This window comes from Cherax quadricarinatus, chromosome 32 (assembly GCF_038502225.1).
Source record: "Cherax quadricarinatus isolate ZL_2023a chromosome 32, ASM3850222v1, whole genome shotgun sequence".
NCBI lineage: Eukaryota > Metazoa > Arthropoda > Malacostraca > Decapoda > Parastacidae > Cherax > Cherax quadricarinatus.
The window spans coordinates 10,146,744-10,167,364 of NC_091323.1; the positions used below are offsets into that span (position 1 = coordinate 10,146,744).

Consider the following 20,621-nt stretch of genomic DNA (forward strand, 5'->3'; position numbering starts at 1 on the left):
CTCATCCAACTCTTAAAGAAAATTGGTAACACATTCTGTCCCACTGTATTTCAATTGTAACTAAGTAACTTGCTGTATCTTCACTATCCCTATTCAATCACTCTACAAAACTGAAGATCATTAAATCAATTTGAAATAATACATCACACATGTGATTGTAGTTAACTGCATAAGAACTCATACTAATTAGTCTATCAAAATTTTAAGTAACTTTTAAGCATTAAGATCAGTTTGCCAGAAATGCTTTGCTTACTAGTGGCTTTATTGTGTGACTAACAATGTTTTCTTGCATGTAAACTACATTATTCTGTACTGCATAAAGAAATAAAAAATTGTATTTGTAATTTGTATCTATTCATACTCTATGTACAGTATAATGTTTTTGGAAATAGATTTTTGAATTTTGAAAGTTCTGAATATTATCACTACCCATAAAGTACGTGTTCATTTGAAATTAAGATTACCATAATAGCAAACACAGTAATGTAGAGTATCAACTGAAGAAACAATGGTCATTAAAATTTATATCAAGAATAATAGTGATGATATCTGAGTTTTGAGGATGAAATGAACACTCACAAGACGTAAAGAATAGTCTTTGAGGGAGAGGATCTTGACAGCATGATTGTTGGTGTCAGCAATGTAGAGGCAGGAGCCATCTGCACTTGCACAAAGCCCTCCAGGCTCGTTCAGCTCTCCACATCCATACACCTGAAACATTATAACATTATATAGTATAAGAACTATTATTACATGATTTGTTGAATAGCACTAATTTTGTTAATGGTAAATCAAATATGTAGCATAAGAAATGTGTATGAGAGTAAAATGGCAGGAGGAAACTAATGAGATTTTTTTTAACCCTTTCAGTGTTGGTCCCATTATGTCTTGGCTTTGAAGCCAGTGCCAGTCCAGCAGTATGGCCCCAGGAGCTCAGTTCACTCACATAAACTGTGAGCAGTAAATTTGGGCCTAGGTATGAGAGAATGGGTCTATGCAGTAAGCATGAACCATACAAAAGAAATCCTGCAGCACACAGTGGATAATGAGAAAAAACTGCGACCATATTTTTAGTGTAAAACAGCAACTTTGTGGTGTATTTTTATATGGCTTTTATGGTTGTATTCTCGGTTTCTTGGTCTCATTTGATAGAGTGAAAGATATATTACAGAAATAAAGATGATTCTGATTAATTTCAGGAATGAAAGTGGCTTGAAACTGTGATCGAAGTAGTGGAAACGTTCGATTTTTGCTGATATTCCAGAGAACACTTGTCCAATACGTGTCCAACTGGCCAGTCTAATAAACATTTAGGAATGTGCTGACATTATATATACAATTATTACAATAATGCAGTAGTTTGCATAACAGCAAATCTTTAGAATCCTTATTTTTTGTGTGAATAAAAATTCAAAATGAAAAGCAAGTGTAATATAAAAGGGGCCTGGAGACATGACTTAGGAACAGAGGAAATGTTTATTTAGTACTAGGAATGTCTACACTGTTTATTCTGGACCCTATTTTTAAATTGACAATCATTGAATTTTGCATGAAATTGGCCAAATTACCGATTTCTGATCACTTTGTGGGGTAACTGAAATATGTAAATGGGCAGTTTCATGTACTCAACTGATAGAAAAGAAGGAATACTAGTGAAATAGCTATGAGTTTGGCAGACTGGAACAATGGAATTGGTCAAAAATAGTGCGCAAAGTGGGCAAAATAGCCAATGCGTAAATATTGCTGAGACTACTAACTTTGCAAAAGCATATTTCCTTAAGTTTTTCATCAAATTTCATACTTTTGATTTCATTACCTTTGGAAATTTGATTATTTTATTCTAGCCAGCTCATGTCTCTCTAATTCAAACTCTGGTATGGTAATTAAGTGTTCACAGAAAACTTAATTATCACTTTTTCTACCACATAAGATATACTAACATATACTTAAGATACTAAAATTTTAGCAGGGAATGTTTCTACCTTGACACTGTCTTTGATATGTATTCTCAATGGTTTTAAAGAATTTTTGTGTAATTTAAGTTAAAGTAGGTTTTTCCTTGCATTAACTCTGAACTTGTGAAATTCCAGTATTTATTACAATGTATTTGTCTGGAATAAGTTATGCTTGTTACTGTGTGACTTTTCATAAGTTATGGTTCCAGTAAAATTAGTGAATCCTCTTCCAGCTGATGCTCTTCTTTCCTTGTAGTTAATGTTTGCAAAACCAGTACAGCAATCTCCAAGTCCTTATCTACTATTCAGATTGTCAGTTCCTCTAAATTGCAGCAACCTTTGCCTCAGCCAACAGAAATCATTTTTGTTTTTGTTTTCCTGCTGTCTTCCATCTGTTCTCTTGCTTTTCCCTAGGTGCCCATTCTTCTTTATATAGCTTACTATCATATGCTTATGCCCTAAGACACAGGCATTTCTTTTTAAATTTTGTAACCTTTTTCTTTCATTAAAATAATGTATGTAAGTAAACCTTTGATTTAATAAACTAATGGGGGAAGAGGCAGAGCAGGTGGCCAGTAATGGTGACTGTGGTAGCCAGAGATGAAATTCTTTGGTCATGATTATAACAATAGTGACAACTCTGCTACCACTGGACTGTTATTTGTGAATTAACTGACAGAGCAGATTTGGCCCCATATTTCCAGAGTCAGCCAGACTGATGGTTTACTATTATTATATTTTTTTACTTGCACATCGGCGACCTCCTACCAAAACAGAAGACCCAAAAAATAAGAACATTTTCATCATTATTCACTCCATCACTGTCTTGTCAGAGGTATGCTAAGACTGCAGTTAAAAAACTGCAACATATCTCCACCCTTCCTTCAGAGTGCAGGCACTATACTTCCCACCTCCAGGACTCAAACCTGGCTAACCAGTTTTCCTGAATCCTTTCATGCTACACTGCTCACACTCCAACAGCACATTAAGTCATAAAAACCATTTGTCTCCACTTACTCCTAACTAACGTGCTCACACACTTCCTGAAAGTCTAAGCCTCTTGCACACAAAACTTTTATCCCCTCCCTCCAACCTTTCTTAGGATGACTCCTACCTCACCTTCCTTTCACTACAGATTTATACACCCAAGTTATTCTAGTTTGCTCCATCCTCTCTAAATGTCTGAACCACCTCAACAATCATTCCTCAGCCTTCTGAATATTACTTTTAGAAACCCTGCACCTCCTTCTAAGTCCAGTGCCCAGCAGGCAGACATAGCCGTCTCCCACATGCATTCTCAGGCAGTGTCGTGTTGTTTCTTGGCGAGTGAACATATCCTGCGAGGTCATACGAAACATTTTGTAATAATCCATTGTTTTTGGCACTTGTTTGTGTGTGACTGCTAAATAAGCCACCATGGCCCCAAAGAAAGCTCCGAGTGCCAGTCCTTTGGTAAAGAAAGTGAGGAACATGATAGAATTAAAGAAAGAAATCGTAGCAAAGTACCAAAGTGGAGGAGGAAGAGAGAGGGAAGAATGTGCCTTCTTCAACAATTCAGTGATTCTATGATATGTACGATACTAAAGCAGCACGAGTCAATAAAGGCTATAGCACCAGCTAAAGATAAAGTGTAGCATTAACAGTGTAGCAAGTAACTTATATGATTAATCGATAGAAAAAGAACAGCACAAACCTAACCCCTCCAATGTTGCTGGAGGTATATAGGGCTACTATGAACACCGCCGTCTCTGCTGCTGCCTTCACCACCACTATGCATGGCTTACGCTCCAGTGGCCCTTATACACCCAACAACAACAAAACAACTCCTTTCGTGACATACATAATGACATATTTCATTCAATCTAGAGTATATGTCATTTTCTATGTTATTAATATTGCTTATTATGCCATATTAGATGAATTGTGATAGATAAATAAGCTGTGGAGTTGATATTCGTGTCGCACTGAAGCATATTGTCCTGTCTCCAATAATAAACTCGCCTCCCTTTCCCCTCCTCCCAGTCTGCAATGAGTTTCAAAATAGGGCCTAGAAAACAATGCAGACATTCCTGGTACTAAAATAATATTTTATCTGTTTATTAGTTACATCTCCAGGCCCCTCTTACATAACTTGCTTTCCATTTTGAATTTTTTATTTGCACAAAAAATAGAAGATTTACTGTTTTGCAGACTACTGCATTATTGTAATAATTGTATAAACAATGTCAATGCATTCTTAACCCTTAAACTGTTCAAACGTAGATCTACGTTTTTACTGCCAGTGCTCCGAATATTTTGAAAAAAAAAAAAAAAAAAAGTTTTTTTGAATATTTAATTTTTTTTTTTAAATGAAGAGTGCATTTTGATGAATGTTATAGGATAAAATTTTTTTTAGGGCCAGTACTTACTGAGATATAAGCCCGCAAAGTTCTTGCTAAATGACGAGGCATTGGCAACATGGAGCACTGCCACTTGCAGAAACAATAAACATTTATCGTTCTTTTCCAATTCTTTTCTATTTTAAGTTGTTTTCATGTTATGATAATAATGTTTTGTTGCAGATCTTTTGCTTTCATAGCCAGCTCTTGTTGTGACACAAATGTTTGGTACTGAATTAGTAATCATACTGTCACAAGGATAAGATAAGATTTTCTTTGGATTTTTAACCCTGGAGGGTTAGCCACCCAGGATAACCCAAGAAAGTCAGTGCGTTATCGAGGACTGTCTAACTTATTTCCATTGGGGTCCTTAATATTGTCCCCCAGGATGCGACCCACACCAGTTGACTAACACCCAGGTACCTATTTGCTGCTAAGTGAACAGGACAACAGGTGTAAGGAAATGCGTCGAAATGTTTCCACCTGCCGGGAATCAAACCCCGGCCCTCTGTGTGTGAAGCGGGAGCTTTAGCCCCAGGCCACATGTTCACACTGACAGATGAATTTGTACACCTGGTTCAATCACATACTATTGTTTACATATAGTATATACAAGGTATTTACAGGTCCCATTTATGTTTCTAGATGTCCACCACTGTATGATACTCCAAGAAGCATGGATTCATACAGAGTGCCACCCCACATTGCTGACATATGTATTGTAATCCTTTTCGCACTTGGGGTCACTGTGTAGTGTAAGCACACACAACACACTTTTTCTGAGAGTACTTCTTCTTTGGAGTAGATGGTATTGGTATCAGGCAGTGATAGTTAGGGATTATTCAGTTGGGTACTTCCCTCTCTTCTTGTGGGGTGACAGGTCGCTGTTGTGGGGTGACAGGTTGCTGTGGAGTGACAGGTATAGGTGTGGTACCATACTTTTCGCTATCTGCTTGATGACAATGAGGGTGAATTACGCATATCATTGTTGCTTCCCTGTCTTTATTTTGTACATGTTTAAGGCACTGAGCAGTGCAATGGTGAAAAACACTTTTATATACCACTTGCGACTCCTACACACACACAGTCAACAAACCCTATCATCATGTCACACTTGTCAACTAGTCTCACACTGTTTGTATAGTCGATGACAGCAGCTGGCTTTACAATAGGTTCATTGTTGTTCTTGCTCAGTCTGTCTGTCTGCACCATCTCATTTCTGTGGATGGTTGTCAGCAATGTTACGTCCCGTTTGTCATGCCATGTCAGTGCCATGATGTCATTGGCATGAAACGCTTGCACTACACTTCCTCCAGTGAACCTTGGCATGTGTTTTCTACTTCTTCTCACTGTTCCACATATATCAGTATTGTTCACATGTAGGAAATCAGCGAGCATAGGGCTTGTATACCAGTTGTCTGTGAACAATGTATGACCCTTGCCAAGGTATGGCTGCATCATCTTGCAAACAACATCCCCAGAAATGCCCAACATACGCCTGGTATCACCGAGTGTGTTTTTCCCAGTGTAGATAGTGACATCCAACACAAGACCAGTCTCACAGTCACACAAAACAAAGAGTTTTATACCAAAGTGATTACATTTGCTTGGTACACATTGTCTGAATGACAGTCGTCCCTTTAACAGAATCAAGGACTTGTCAACAACAATGTTCTTGAATGGATAAAAGTAGGCACTGAATTTTTGCTTCAGATACATAAACAATTCCCTGATTTTGTATAGGAAGTCATTTCAGTTTGGCATATTCCTGTCTGAGAAGTGCAACATTTGTAGCAACAGAGTGAATCTGTTGCAGGGAAGGAGGTCACGGAAGTACTGCTGAAGTGGTCTGTGGACCAGTAGTGTGCTATATTGTTCTTATATGTGTGTGGCGTATCTTTCCATCTGTGCAGCCAAGAAGATTCTGAAACATCTGTGTGGTCCATTGTATACTGGTAGTACATGGTGGTTTGGGTAACAATCAGGTTCATTATCGGTTCATCAAAATATAGTTGAAAACAGTCTAACTCTGTAGACTCATTTGTGATGGGACAGTGTGGCATGATACCACTTCCACTGGCATCAAAGTTGAAAGGTGTGGCATGAATGGTGTAGTACTTTCTATCCAGTTCCATTTGCAGTCATATGGTGCAGGGTGGACCTGTAGCATGGGGCGTGGGGGAGGAGGAGGAGGGACTGGAATGGAGGCAGCATATGCTTGAGAGGGTGCCGGGCAGTTCTTTGTCTGCCCACCCACTTCACCATGAGGTCCAGGCACCATGCCACCAACCTCCTCTTCCTCCATCACAGCATATTCACCTTCATGATCACTATCACTATCACTAGCTGGGGTTTTGGATTGTGACCTGCCACAACCCTTGCCTCTGACTGCATATGGTACACTGCCTGAACGTAGGTTACGTCACCTAAAACTACATTTCACTGGGAAATAATGATAATCACTGTAACTCGACAAATCCTCTGTGGGCATAAAATCGATTTCATCGTCGTCACTTACATCACTTTTATTATCGTCCATATGATAATGCTTGGAAAATGATAATTTCCTTTTGTGTAGTTGCCTTTGGGTAGTAACACTAGTAACCCCAGAGGTACTAGGCTGAGGGTCTGGTATGGCCACACTGTTCACCCCAGAAGTGATAGACTGAGGGTCATCTGGGTTATCATCAACAGTTTCACTAATTCCTTGAAAATTAGTGGCTATATTGGTGTCAAATTCACTAACCTCACATTCTGTTACACTTTCCAAGAATAGTAGAGTGTTAATACGACGAGGCGTGAGTGAATCACGAGGGTTTGCCATGATGTTAGCCCAAGATGGAGCTGAAACTAACTGGTGCTACCACGCGGTACCCCAGCGTCCCCGAATTTTTTCATTCTATGCATACTTAAAGCACAGACCCATTCTCTTGTATCTAGGAGACTCACGCCAATCACGCCAAATTTGAAGCAATGAAAAATAAAATGTAGATCTACATTCGGAGCATTACGCGTGCAAACGCAGATCTACGTTCGGCGCACTACGCGTGCAAATGCAGATCTACGCTTGGACAGTTTAAGGGTTAAAGAGGGCAATTTTTTTTAGGATCACTACGTACCGAGATATAAGACCATGAAGTTGGCACTGGATCCTCACCTGAAGGCAACATAGAGTCCTGCCACTTGCAGAAGTGTTGCTGATATACCTTTTTTTTCTCGTTTTTATTTTAATTTATGAAAGGATTTTGCACAAATGTTGCACATGGGTTATTATCGAAGTTTTTGATATTTCCTCGACCACTTGTGAGCCACATCCATCTCAAAGCCACTAAACTCTAGGTCAACATCACTTTCCTCTTAAAAGGGGAGTGTTAATACAACATGACATCAGTGAATCCCTGGTGTTTGCCACGCTATTTGTTCCAGCTGGTGCTCCTACAGTGTAATAAGTGGTCCCAAATTTTTTTAATACTGTGCACACCGAGTGTTAAGACCCATTCTATACTGACCAGGCGTCTCAGGCCAATCGTGTTAAATTTGGAGGCAGGGAAAATAAAAAGTTGATCTACATTTGAAGTGCTAGCAGTACTAACGCAGACCTACCTTTGGACAGTTTAAGGGTTAAATACGTATTAGACTGGCCAGTTGGATGTGTACTGGACAATTGACGTTATTTATGAACAGTGGACCCCCGCCTTTTGGCAGATGCAACTTTCGTGAAAACCGACTTTTGGCAACTTTTTTTGGGCAAAATATAGTCTCGCGGTTCATGATTGGCCTCATCATTCGGTGACCGTCTGGTACATGTCGGAGCGGCATTCCAGTGTCAGTGTGCACATAAAGCCAGTCTCCCGCACCATTCACACTCAGTGTGCCATTGTTTATCAGCGAGTGACCATCACCCCATGGGTTCACACGATACATTTCATAATAATCCATTGTTTATAGGGCTTGTAACTGCTAAATAAGCCACCATGGGTCCAAAGAAAGCTCCTAGTGCCAGGCCTTTGGTAAAGAAGGAAAGAAACACTATAGAATTCAAGAAAAAACTCGTAGCAAAGCACCAAAGTGGAGGAGGAAGAGAGATGGGAGAATGTGTCTTCTTCAGTGATTCAGTGATTCTACGATATGTAGGATACTAAAGCAGCAGGTATCGATAAAGGCTATAGTGCCAGCCAGCGATAAAGTGTAGCATTAACAGTGTAGCAAATAAGTTAAGCGATTAAGCGATAGAAAAACGACACGAAAGTAACTTTCCAATGTTGCTGGAGGTGTATAGGGCCACTGAACATACGCTGCCCAGGTATCTTCCACCACCCTAAACCTCTGCCATTATCTTCTCCATCAAACTAATTAAACTAACATCTCCTACATGGTAAGCGTAAATATTTCTTATTTGTAAATTAAAGTGTAAATATTTCTTATTTATAAATTACATACATTGTTTTAGTGTGAATAGTGTTAGTGGCTTCAGCTGCCACCTCCACCACCACTAATATGTACAGCTTCTCTCAGTGGCCCTTATAAACCCAAGAACAACACTACCAACACTTACTCCTCACATATGATATGACATATTTTATTCATTCTAGAGTATACAGTGGAACCTCAAAAATCGAACGTATCACATATCGAACGTATCACATATCGAATGTTTCAAAAATAGGACCATTTTTTGGGACAAACTGTGTCCCTATTATCGAATGCACCCCTATTTTCGGACCGCCGGGTATGGGACTTGTCTGCCGGCCCGCTCTATCCGCGTCCCCGCACAGGCGCCGTGAGCAGTCTAGCTTTGTTTATGCTTGTGTAAACACTAACCTGCGCTCTCATTCACGCATTTTACGATTATTTCGTTGTGTTTAGTGCTTGTGGGACTGTGAAATAAGCTGCCATGGGTCCAAAGAAACTTGCTAGTGGTACCCCTGTGGTAAAGAAAGTGAGAAACACCATAAATGTGAAGAAGAAAATAATACAGAAGTATGAGAGTGGTGTGAGACTTGTTGAGCTTGCCAGGATGTATGGGAAAAACAAGTCAACCATCGGTTCTATCCTGTCAAAGAAAGAACAAATCAAGGAAGCTGATGTTGCAAAAGGTGTTAATATGCTAACCAAAAAAAGACCACAAATAGATGAAGAGGTTGAGAAGTTGTTACTGGTGTGGATCAAGGATAAAGAGATTGCAGGTGATAGTGTTTCAGAGATGATTATTTGCGAAAAGGCAAGGAAGCTGCATGCCGATCTGGTACAGAAAACTCCTGGAACCAGTGCTGATAGTGAATTTAAGGCCAGCAGAGGCTGGTTTGACAGATTTAAGAAGCGTAGTGGCATACACAATGTTGTAAGACATGGTGAGGCAGCCAGTTCAGACAAATGAGCAGCTGAGAAGTTTGTACAGGAGTTTAAGGGGTACATAAACAGTGAAGAATTCAAACCTGAACAAGTGTTTAATTGTGACGAAACAGGTTTATTTTGGAAGAAAATGCCAAAAAGGACCTTCATCACACAGGAGGAAAAGGCCCTGCCAGGACACAAGCCTATGAAAGACAGGCTTACTCTTTTGTTCTGTGCTAATGCTAGTGGTGATTTTAAAGTGAAGCCTTTACTTGTGTATCATTCAGAAAATCCCAGAGTGTTTAAGAAAAACAATGTCTTTAAGAACAAGTTATGTGTCTTGTGGAAAGCTAATCATAAGGCATGGGTCACAAGACATTTGCAAAGAGTGGGTCCATGAAGTGTTTGGCCCCAGTGTGAAAAAATACCTCCAGGAAAAGAAATTGCCACTCAAGTGCCTCCTGTTAATGGACAATGCTCCTGCTCATCCTCCAAACTTATTAGACCTCTTGTCTAAGGACTTCAGTTTTATAAAAGTGAAGTTCTTGCCTCCTAACACCACTCCTCTCCTCAAGCCCATGAACCAGCAGGTCATTACTAACTTCAAAAAACTCTACACAAAAGCAGTGCTTGAAAAGCGCTTTGAAGTGACCACAGACACTAAGATGACCCTAAGAGAGTTCTGGAGGAATCACTTCAACATCTACAGCTCCATAAGCCTTATAGGTAAGACTTGGGAGGGAGTGACTTCCAGGACTCTGAACTCTGCTTGGAGACAATTGTGGTCAGATTATGTCCAAAAGAGGGATTTTGAAGGGTTTGAGGCTGACCCTGACCCAGCTCACCCTCTGCCTGTTGTGGACTCTATTGTGGCACTGGGGAACACCCTGGGGTTGGAGGTGAGTGGCGAGGATGTGGAAGAGCTGGTGGAGGACCACAGGGAAGAGCTAACCACTGAAGAGCTGCAAGAGCTTCATCTGGAGCAGTATCAGACCACAGCTGAGGAACTTGCTTCAGAGGAGGAGGAAGAGGGAGTGGATGAGATGCCTTCTTCAAAGATTAAGGAGATTTGTGCCAAGTGGAATGATGTCCAAATGTTTGTGCAGAAGTACAACCCTGAGCAAGCTGAAACAAGCCATCTTTGCAACAAGTTCAGTGACAGAACCATGTCCCATTTTAGGGAAATGTTAAAGAGGTGCCAGAAACAGAGGACTGTGGACAGTTATTTTGTGAGACAGGGGTCCAGTGACTCTCAAGCTGGTCCTAGTGGCATTAAAAGACAGAGAAGGGAAGTAACCCCAGAGAGGGCTTTACCTGAAGTCCTCATGGAGGGGGATTCTCCTTCCAAACACTAACCCCAACTCCCTCTCTCCTCCTCCCTATCTTCCAGATGCCATCACCAATCTTCAATAAAGGTAAGTAAAAATGTTATTTTATATGTTTTTTTATTATTATCACACTGGTCGATTCCCACCAAGGCAGGGTGGCCCGAAAAAGAAAAACTTTCACCATCATTCACTCCATCACTGTCTTGCCAGAAGGGTGCTTTACACTACAGTTTTTAAACTGCAACATTTACACCCTTCCTTGAGAGTGCAGGCACTGTACTTCCCATCTCCAGGGCTCAAGTCCGGCCTGCCGGTTTCCCTGAACCCCTTCATAAATGTTACTTTGTTCACACTCCAACAGCACGTCAATTATTAAAAACCATTTGTCTCCATTCACTCCTATCAAACACGCTCACGCATGCCTGCTGGAAGTCCAAGCCCCTCGCACACAAAACCTCCTTTACCCCCTCCCTCCAACCTTTCCTAGGCCGACCCCTACCCCGCCTTCCTTCCACTACAGACTGATACACTCTTGAAGTCATTCTGTTTCGCTCCATTCTCTCTACATGTCCAAACAACCTCAACAACCCTTCCTCAGCCCTCTGGACAACAGTTTTGGTAATCCCGCACCTCCTCCTAACTTCCAAATTACGAATTCTCTGCATTATATTCACACCACACATTGCCCTCAGACATGACATCTCCACTGCCTCCAGCCTCCTCCTCGCTGCAACATTCATCACCCATGCTTCACACCCATATAAGAGCGTTGGTAAAACTATACTCTCATACATTCCCCTCTTTGCCTCCAAGGACAAAGTTCTTTGTCTCCACAGACTCCTAAGTGCACCACTCACCCTTTTCCCCTCATCAATTCTATGATTCACTTCATCTTTCATAGACCCATCCACTGACACGTCCACTCCCAAATATCTGAATACATTCACCTCCTCCATACTCTCTTCCTCCAATCTGATATCCAATCTTTCATCACCTAATCTTTTTGTTATCCTCATAACCTTACTCTTTCCTGTATTCACCTTTAATTTTCTTCTTTTGCACACCCTACCAAATTCATCCACCAATCTCTGCAACTTCTCTTCAGAATCTCCCAAGAGCACAGTGTCATCAGCAAAGAGCAACTGTGACAACTCCCACTTTGTGTGTGATTCTTTATCTTTTAACTCCACGCCTCTTGCCAAGACCCTCACATTTACTTCTCTTACAACCCCATCTATAAATATATTAAACAACCACGGTGACATCACACATCCTTGTCTAAGGCCTACTTTTACTGGGAAATAATTTCCCTCTTTCCTACATACTCTAACTTGAGCCTCACTATCCTCGTAAAAACTCTTCACTGCTTTCAGGAACCTACCTCCTACACCATACACCTGCAACATCTGCCACATTGCCCCCCTATCCACCCTGTCATACGCCTTTTCCAAATCCATAAATGCCACAAAGACCTCTTTAGCCTTATCTAAATACTGTTCACTTATATGTTTCACTGTAAACACCTGGTCCACACACCCCCTACCTTTCCTAAAGCCTCCTTGTTCATCTGCTATCCTATTCTCCGTCTTACTCTTAATTCTTTCAATAATAACTCTACCATACACTTTACCAGGTATACTCAACAGACTTATCCCCCTATAATTTTTGCACTCTCTTTTATCCCCTTTGCCTTTATACAAAGGAACTATGCATGCTCTCTGCCAATCCCTAGGTACCTTACCCTCTTCCATACATTTATTAAATAATTGCACCAACCACTCCAAAACTATATCCCCACCTGCTTTTAACATTTCTATCTATATCCCATCAATCCCGGCTGCCTTACCCCCTTTCATTTTACCTACTGCCTCACGAACTTCCTCCACACTCACAACTGGCTCTTCCTCACTCCTGCAAGATGTTATTCCTCCTTGCCCTATACACGAAATCACAGCTTCCCTATCTTCATCAGCATTTAACAATTCCTCAAAATATTCCCTCCATCTTCCCAATACCTCTAACTCTCCATTTAATAACTCTCCTCTCCTATTTTTAACTGACAAATCCATTTGTTCTCTAGGCTTTCTTAACTTGTTAATCTCACTCCAAAACTTTTTCTTATTTTCAACAAAATTTGTTGATAACATCTCACCCACTGTCTCATTTTCTCTCTTTTTACATTGCTTCACCACTCTCTTAACCTCTCTCTTTTTCTCCATATACTCTTCCCTCCTTGCATCACTTCTACTTTGTAAAAACTTCTCATATGCTAACTTTTTCTCCCTTACTACTCTCTTTACATCATCATTCCACCAATCGCTCCTCTTCCCTCCCGCACCCACTTTCCTGTAACCACAAACTTCTGCTGAACACTCTAACACTACATTTTTAAACCTACCCCATACCTCTTCGACCCCATTGCCTATGCTCTCATTAGCCCATCTATCCTCCAATAGCTGTTTATATCTTACCCTAACTGCCTCCTCTTTTAGTTTATAAACCTTATTTTATATGTATTACTATTTTATATGTATTACTATAAAGTAGGTCATAATAAGCGTGTATGCACCTGGAGAAGAGAGGAATGTAGAGGAGAGAGAGAGAGATTTTGGGAGATGTTAAGTGAATGTATAGGAGCCTTTGAATCAAGTGAGAGAGTAATTGTGGTAGGGGACCTGAATGCTAAAGTAGGGGAAACTTTTAGAGAGGGTGTGGTAGGTAAGTTTGGGGTGCCAGGTGTAAATGATAATGGGAGCCCTTTGATTGAACTTTGTATAGAAAGGGGTTTAGTTATAGGTAATACATATTTTAAGAAAAAGAGGATAAATAAGTATACAAGATATGATGTAGGGCGAAATGACAGTAGTTTGTTGGATTATGTATTGGTAGATAAAAGACTGTTGAGTAGACTTCAGGATGTTCATGTTTATAGAGGGGCCACAGATATATCAGATCACTTTTTAGTTGTAGCTACACTGAGAGTAAAAGGTAGATGGGATACAAGGAGAATAGAAGCATCAGGGAAGAGAGAGGTGAAGGTTTATAAACTAAAAGAGGAGGCAGTTAGGGTAAGATATAAACAGCTATTGGAGGATAGATGGGCTAATGAGAGCATAGGCAATGGGGTCGAAGAGGTATGGGGTAGGTTTAAAAATGTAGTGTTGGAGTGTTCAGCAGAAGTTTGTGGTTACAGGAAGGTGGGTGCGGGAGGGAAGAGGAGCGATTGGTGGAATGATGATGTAAAGAGAGTAGTAAGGGAGAAAAAGTTAGCATATGAGAAGTTTTTACAAAGTAGAAGTGATGCAAGGAGGAAAGAGTATATGGAGAAAAAGAGAGAGGTTAAGAGAGTGGTGAAGCAATGTAAAAGGAGAGCAAATGAGAGAGAGTGGGTGAGATGTTATCAACAAATTTTGTTGAAAATAAGAAAAAGTTTTGGAGTGAGATTAACAAGTTAAGGAAGCCTAGAGAACAAATGGATTTGTCAGTTAAAAATAGGAGAGGAGAGTTATTAAATGGAGAGTTAGAGGTATTGGGAAGATGGAGGGAATATTTTGAGGAATTGTTAAATGTTGATGAAGATAGGGAAGCTGTGATTTCGTGTATAGGGCAAGGAGGAATAACATCTTGTAGGAGTGACGAAGAGCCAGTTGTGAGTGTGGGGGAAGTTTGTGAGGCAGTAGGTAAAATGAAAGGGGGTAAGGCAGCCGGGATTGATGGGATAAAGATAGAAATGTTAAAAGCAGGCCGGGATATAGTTTTGGAGTGGTTGGTGCAATTATTTAATAAATGTATGGAAGAGGGTAAGGTACCTAGGGATTGGCAGAGAGCATGAATAGTTCCTTTGTATAAAGGCAAAGGGGACAAAACAGAGTGCAAAAATTATAGGGGGATAAGTTTGTTGAGTGTACCTGGTAAAGTGTATGGTCGAGTTATTATTGAAAGAATTAAGAGTAAGACGGAGAATAGGATAGCAGATGAACAAGGAGGCCTTAGGAAAGGTAGGGGGTGTGTGGACCAGGTGTTTACAGTGAAACACATAAGTGAACAGTATTTAGATAAGGCTAAAGAGGTCTTTGTGGCATTTATGGGTTTGGAAAAGGCGTATGACAGGGTGGATAGGGGGGCAATGTGGCAGATGTTGCAGGTGTATGGTGTAGGAGGTAGGTTACTGAAAGCAGTGAAGAGTTTTTATGAGGATAGTGAGGCTCAAGTTAGAGTATGTAGGAAAGAGGGAAATTATTTCCCAGTAAAAGTAGGCCTTAGACAAGGATGTGTAACGTCACCGTGGTGGTTTAATATATTTATAGATGGGGTTGTAAGAGAAGTAAATGCGAGGGTCTTGGCAAGAGGCGTGGAGTTAAAAGATAAAGAATCACACATGAAGTGGGAGTTGTCACAGTTGCTCTTTGCTGATGACACTGTGCTCTTTGGAGATTCTGAAGAGAAGTTGCAGAGCTTGGTGGATGAATTTGGTAGGGTATGCAAAAGAAGAAAATTAGAAGTGAATACAGGAAAGAGTAAGGTCATGAGGATAACAAAAAGAGTAGGTGATGAAAGATTGGATATCAGATTGGAGGGAGAGAGTATGGAGGAGGTGAATGTATTCAGATATTTGGGAGTGGATGTGTCAGCGGATGGGTCTATGAAAGATGATGTGAATCATAGAACTGATGAGGGGAAAAGGGTGAGTGGTGCACTTAGGAGTCTGTGGAGACAAAGAACTTTGTCCTTGGAGGCAAAGAGGGGAATGTATGAGAGTATAGTTTTACCAACGCTCTTATATGGGTGTGAAGCATGGGTGATGAATGTTGCAGCGAGGAGAAGGCTGGAGGCAGTGGAGATGTCATGTTTGAGGGCAATGTGTGGTGTGAATATAATGCAGAGAATTCGTAGTTTGGAAGTAAGGAGGAGGTGCGGGATTACCAAAACTGTTGTCCAGAGGGCTGAGGAAGGGTTGTTGAGGTGGTTTGGACATGTAGAGAGAATGGAGCAAAACAGAATGACTTCAAGAGTGTATCAGTCTGTAGTGGAAGGAAGGCGGGGTAGTGGTCGGGCTAGGGAAGGTTGGAGGGAGGGGGTAAAGGAGGTTTTGTGTGCGAGGGGCTTGGACTTCCAGCAGGCATGCGTGAGCGTGTTTGATAGGAGTGAATGGAGACAAATGGTTTTTAATAATTGACGTGCTGTTGGAGTGTGAGCAAAGTAACATTTATGAAGGGGTTCAGGGAAACCGGCAGGCCGGACTTGAGCCCTGGAGATGGGAAGTACAGTGCCTGCACTCTGAAGGAGGGGTGTTAATGTTGCAGTTTAAAAACTGTAGTGTAAAGCACCCTTCTGGCAAGACAGTGATGGAGTGAATGATGGTGAAAGTTTTTCTTTTTCGGGCCACCCTGCCTTGGTGGGAATCGGCCAGTGTGATAATAAAAATAATAATTAAAAACTACAGGTCTCCCTCAACATTTGCGTTTTCAACTTTCGCGGGCTTCACACATTCACAAATTCCCAACCGCCAAATTCCCAGCTGGCAAATCATATTTAAGGTTACCGCCACGAGTCCTTACTACCCTCCCTCCGACCCCTGCAACTGGCAGCCAGTCCTCCCACCACTGTGTGGTGAGTGTTTTGTTTGTTCATTATTTGCTATTAAACTACAGTATAAATAATGTAAACCCATCCATGACTGCATATTGGAATGGCTATTTGGACAGGTATTGGAAGGTGACATCGTGTGTTTACTCTTGAACACAGCAAAGAATCAAACATTTCTGCTACTGCTAATAATAATAATAATAATATTAATATAATAATAAAAATAATAATAATAATAATAATAATAATAATAATAATAATAATAATAATAAATATGATAGAATTGAAGAAGGAAATTGTACAAAAATACGAGGGTTGAAGCAGTGGTGGAGGAAGTGGTTGACGCATCGTCAATGTGGCTTTGTTTATGCTGGAGTATTAGTCTCCGTGCTCTTCCAAACATTTCACAATAATTCATTGTATTTGGTGCTTGTAGATTGAGTGTGACTGGAGTGGTTGAGGCAGTGGTAGAGGCAGTGATAGAGGCAGTGGTAGAGGCAGTGGGTGAGGCAGTGGTAGAGGCAGCAGTTGAGGCAGTGGTAGAGGCAGTTATAGAGGCAGTGGGTGAGGCAGTGGTAGAGGCAGTGGGTGAGGCAGTGGTAGAGGCAGTGGGTGAGGCAGTGGTAGAGGCAGTGATAGAGGCAGTTGTAGAGGCAGTGGGTGAGGCAGTGGTAGAGGCAGTGGTAGAGGCAGTGGGTGAGGCAGTGGGTGAGGCAGTGGTAGAGGCAGTGGTAGAGGCAGTGATATTTATTAACATATATATTATAAATACCACTGCCTCTATCACTGCCTCCCTCCCTGCCTCTATCACTGCCTCCCTCCCTGCCTCTATCACTGCCTCCCTCCCTGCCTCTATCACTGCCTCTATCACTGCCTCTACCATTGCCTCACCCACGGCCTCACCCACTGCCTCACCCACTGCCTCTACCACTGCCTCTATAACTGCCTCTACCACTGCCTCTATAACTGCCTCTACCACTGCCTCAACTGCTGCCTCACCCACTGCCTCTATAACTTCCTCTACCACTGCCTCTATCACTGCCTCTACCACTGCCTCTACCACTGCCTCAACTGCTGCCTCACCCACTGCCTCTATAACTTCCTCTATCACTGCCTCTACCACTGCCTCTATCACTGCCTCTACCACTGCCTCTACCACTGCTTCAACCACTCCAGTCACACTCAATCTACAAGCACCAAATACAATGAATTATTGTGAAATGTTTGGAAGAGCACGGAGACTAATACTCACTCCAGCATAAACAAAGCCACACTGACGCTGCGTTAACCACTTCCTCCACCACTGCTTTAACCCTCGTATTTTTGTACAATTTCCTTCTTCAATTCTATCGTATTTATTATTATTATATTAATATTATTATTATTATTATTATTATTATTATTATTATTATTAGCAGTAGCAGAAATGTTTGATTCTTTGCTGTGTTCAAGAGTAAACACACGATGTCACCTTCCAATACCTGTCCGAATAGCCATTCCAATATGCAGTCATAAATGGGTTGACATTATTTATACTGTACTGTAGTTTAATAGCAAATAATGAACAAACAAAACACTCACCACACAGTGGTGGGAGGGCTGGCTGCCAGTTGTGGGGGGTCAGAGGGAGGGTAGTAGGGACTTGCAGTGGTGGAGGCAGTGGTATTTAATAACATACATGTTGTTAAGGCATAACGTATGTAATGTATTTAGTACAATTTACGACGTTTTCATGTATTTTATGATTGTTCATGCTTCAACAAGTTAAGGAAGCAGTATTGTATTATATTTCCCTACAGTATATTGGGGCACCAAACATTCACGGTTTTTCACCATTCGCGAGGCTCTTGATCCCCTAACCCTCGTGAATGTTGAGGGAGACCTGTATAGTATTTGTTGTATGTAAAACTGTAATTAATCTCTATAAAATGTATTTTTTGTGTGAATATTTTTGGGTTTCTGGAACGGATTAATTGTACAGTATTTCCATTATTTCTTATGTAAAATATTGCTTCGAATTTCAGACTTTTCGAATTTAGAACTAGCTCCTGGAAGGGATTAAGTTCGATTTTTGAGGTTAAACTGAATATCATGTTTCTATGTTATTAATACTGTTTATTATGTCATATTAGATGAATTGTGATAAATAAATAAGCCGTAGAGATGATATTAGCGTCATATTGAAGCATAATAACTTGCCTCCCTCTCGCCTCCCTCTGCCCTCCTGCCTGTTTGCCATACACCAACAGGAGTCTTGAATAAAGTTAAGTGTGATGCTGAATGTTCATATACACATTTCATTAGTTCTTTATATTCATTTGTCATTGTTTTCTGTACGTAAATTTATATTTAATCTTTAAATAAAATATTTTTTGTTAATACTTTTGGGTGTCTGAAACATATTAATTGGATTTCCATTATTTTTTATGGGGAAAATGGTTTCACCAATTGTGAATTTCGCCATTCAGCAGACTCTCTGGAATGGATTAATCACGAAACTTGGGGGTCCGCTGTACTCTGGAATATCGGCAAAAATAAAACATTTCTGCTATTTTGAGCTCAATTTCAAACTACTTTCTGTCGAGAAACCAATCAAAATCATTTGTATTTCTGTAATAAATCTTCTATTCTATCAACTGAGATCAGGAAACCGAGAATTCAATCATAAAAACCATACGAAAGTACACCGCAAAATTACTGTTTTTTCTCATTATCCACTGTGTGCTGCAGAATTTTTTTATATGGTGCACCACACTTACTGCATAGACCCATTCTCTCATATATATCCCCAAATTTATTGCTCACAGCTTATCTGAGTGAGCTGAGCTCATGGTGTTGTACTATGGAAGCGACACTGCTGTGATATCACTGCGACAAAGCTGTGATACAATGGAACCAACCCTGAAAATGTTAAAATGGGGATGGTCAGAGGATGGCACACAAGGTACACATGTCATGATACTCAAGAAAGTGTCTGATATAAAGCCGTTGTTGTTGTGCTCTCTGATGAACTGGTCAGTCTAGATTTGGGACCATCAGTTGCAAGTGTGAACTCAATGTGTTAAGATAATGTTAATCACTCAAATCACCATCACATTCATTACCAACACTAACACATACATGCTGTGCATACCATGGAATAGGAGGTACAGTGAATGCACTATGAAGGATGGGAGAAGGTGCTGTAGTTCAAAAAGTCCTTTGTTTTGTGATATCTGTACACTCATGGCATGACAGCAAGTGACTGAGCGATGCTCAATGTGTTTCCCTTATTTGGGCCATCCTGCTTTGATGAGAAACAGTCGCATTAGTGAAAAAAAAAAAAGTTAAGGAAGAATGCCTATGGAATATATGCTTTGATATAAGCTAAAAATATCATAGGAGTAGAGGGGTTAAATAATTCCCTCTGTAGTTAAATAAGTCTTGCAAAGATACTCAAGATGTTTGTCATCTAAATCTAAAAGACAAGCTCTAAAATTCTCCACCAGATGTTTGTCATATTAATTCAAAAGACACCAACTAGAATAAACTGAAGTCTACATACCTTTGTATCCACATTATTTTCAGTTTTGTGTGTACTTGATCCTCCAGCCACTGTGCTTACTTTATATGTCTTGCCCAGTGATTGCACAACCTTTATCTGTTACAATTGAAGGTTATTATTTCAATATTCTCATTTCACAAATAATATATACAACAATCTCCAAAATGTCTGTACGTAGTTGTAAGTTAAGGCTGCATAACCAGGGGCTTTCCATAAAGTATGAAAAAATGTCAACTTCTCCTGTATTAATTATATTATGTAAATTTACAAAAATAAAGATTATAATTATCATAAAAATTAAATTTATTATTTACTAAAGTATATTTTTATTCACACTGTCAGAAAATTACATAAATATCAGAGGTAAGTAACTGTAATAAGTCAATAATTATGCTCAATATTTGGTCTCAAAAAATTATATATTAAAGAAATATTTATATCTAAAGAGCCAAGACCAAGTTGCCTTAAGTAAATCTTCTTTTCTTCTTTCAACGCA

At 40.3% G+C, this 20,621-nt stretch overlaps 1 protein-coding gene across 1 annotated transcript in view; it reads right to left on the bottom strand.

Annotated features, from left to right (window-relative positions):
• The window catches only part of LOC128685276 (NHL repeat-containing protein 2), a gene marked incomplete at its 5' end in the record, with an annotated part of 34,539 nt that extends 14,318 nt beyond the window's left edge, over window positions 1-20,221 (bottom strand). The window contains 2 exon segments of the mRNA XM_070090454.1: window positions 580-711; window positions 20,126-20,221. Coding sequence (XP_069946555.1) covers window positions 580-711; window positions 20,126-20,221 — 228 coding nt within the window.
• Window positions 20,222-20,621: the final 400 nt, after the last annotated feature.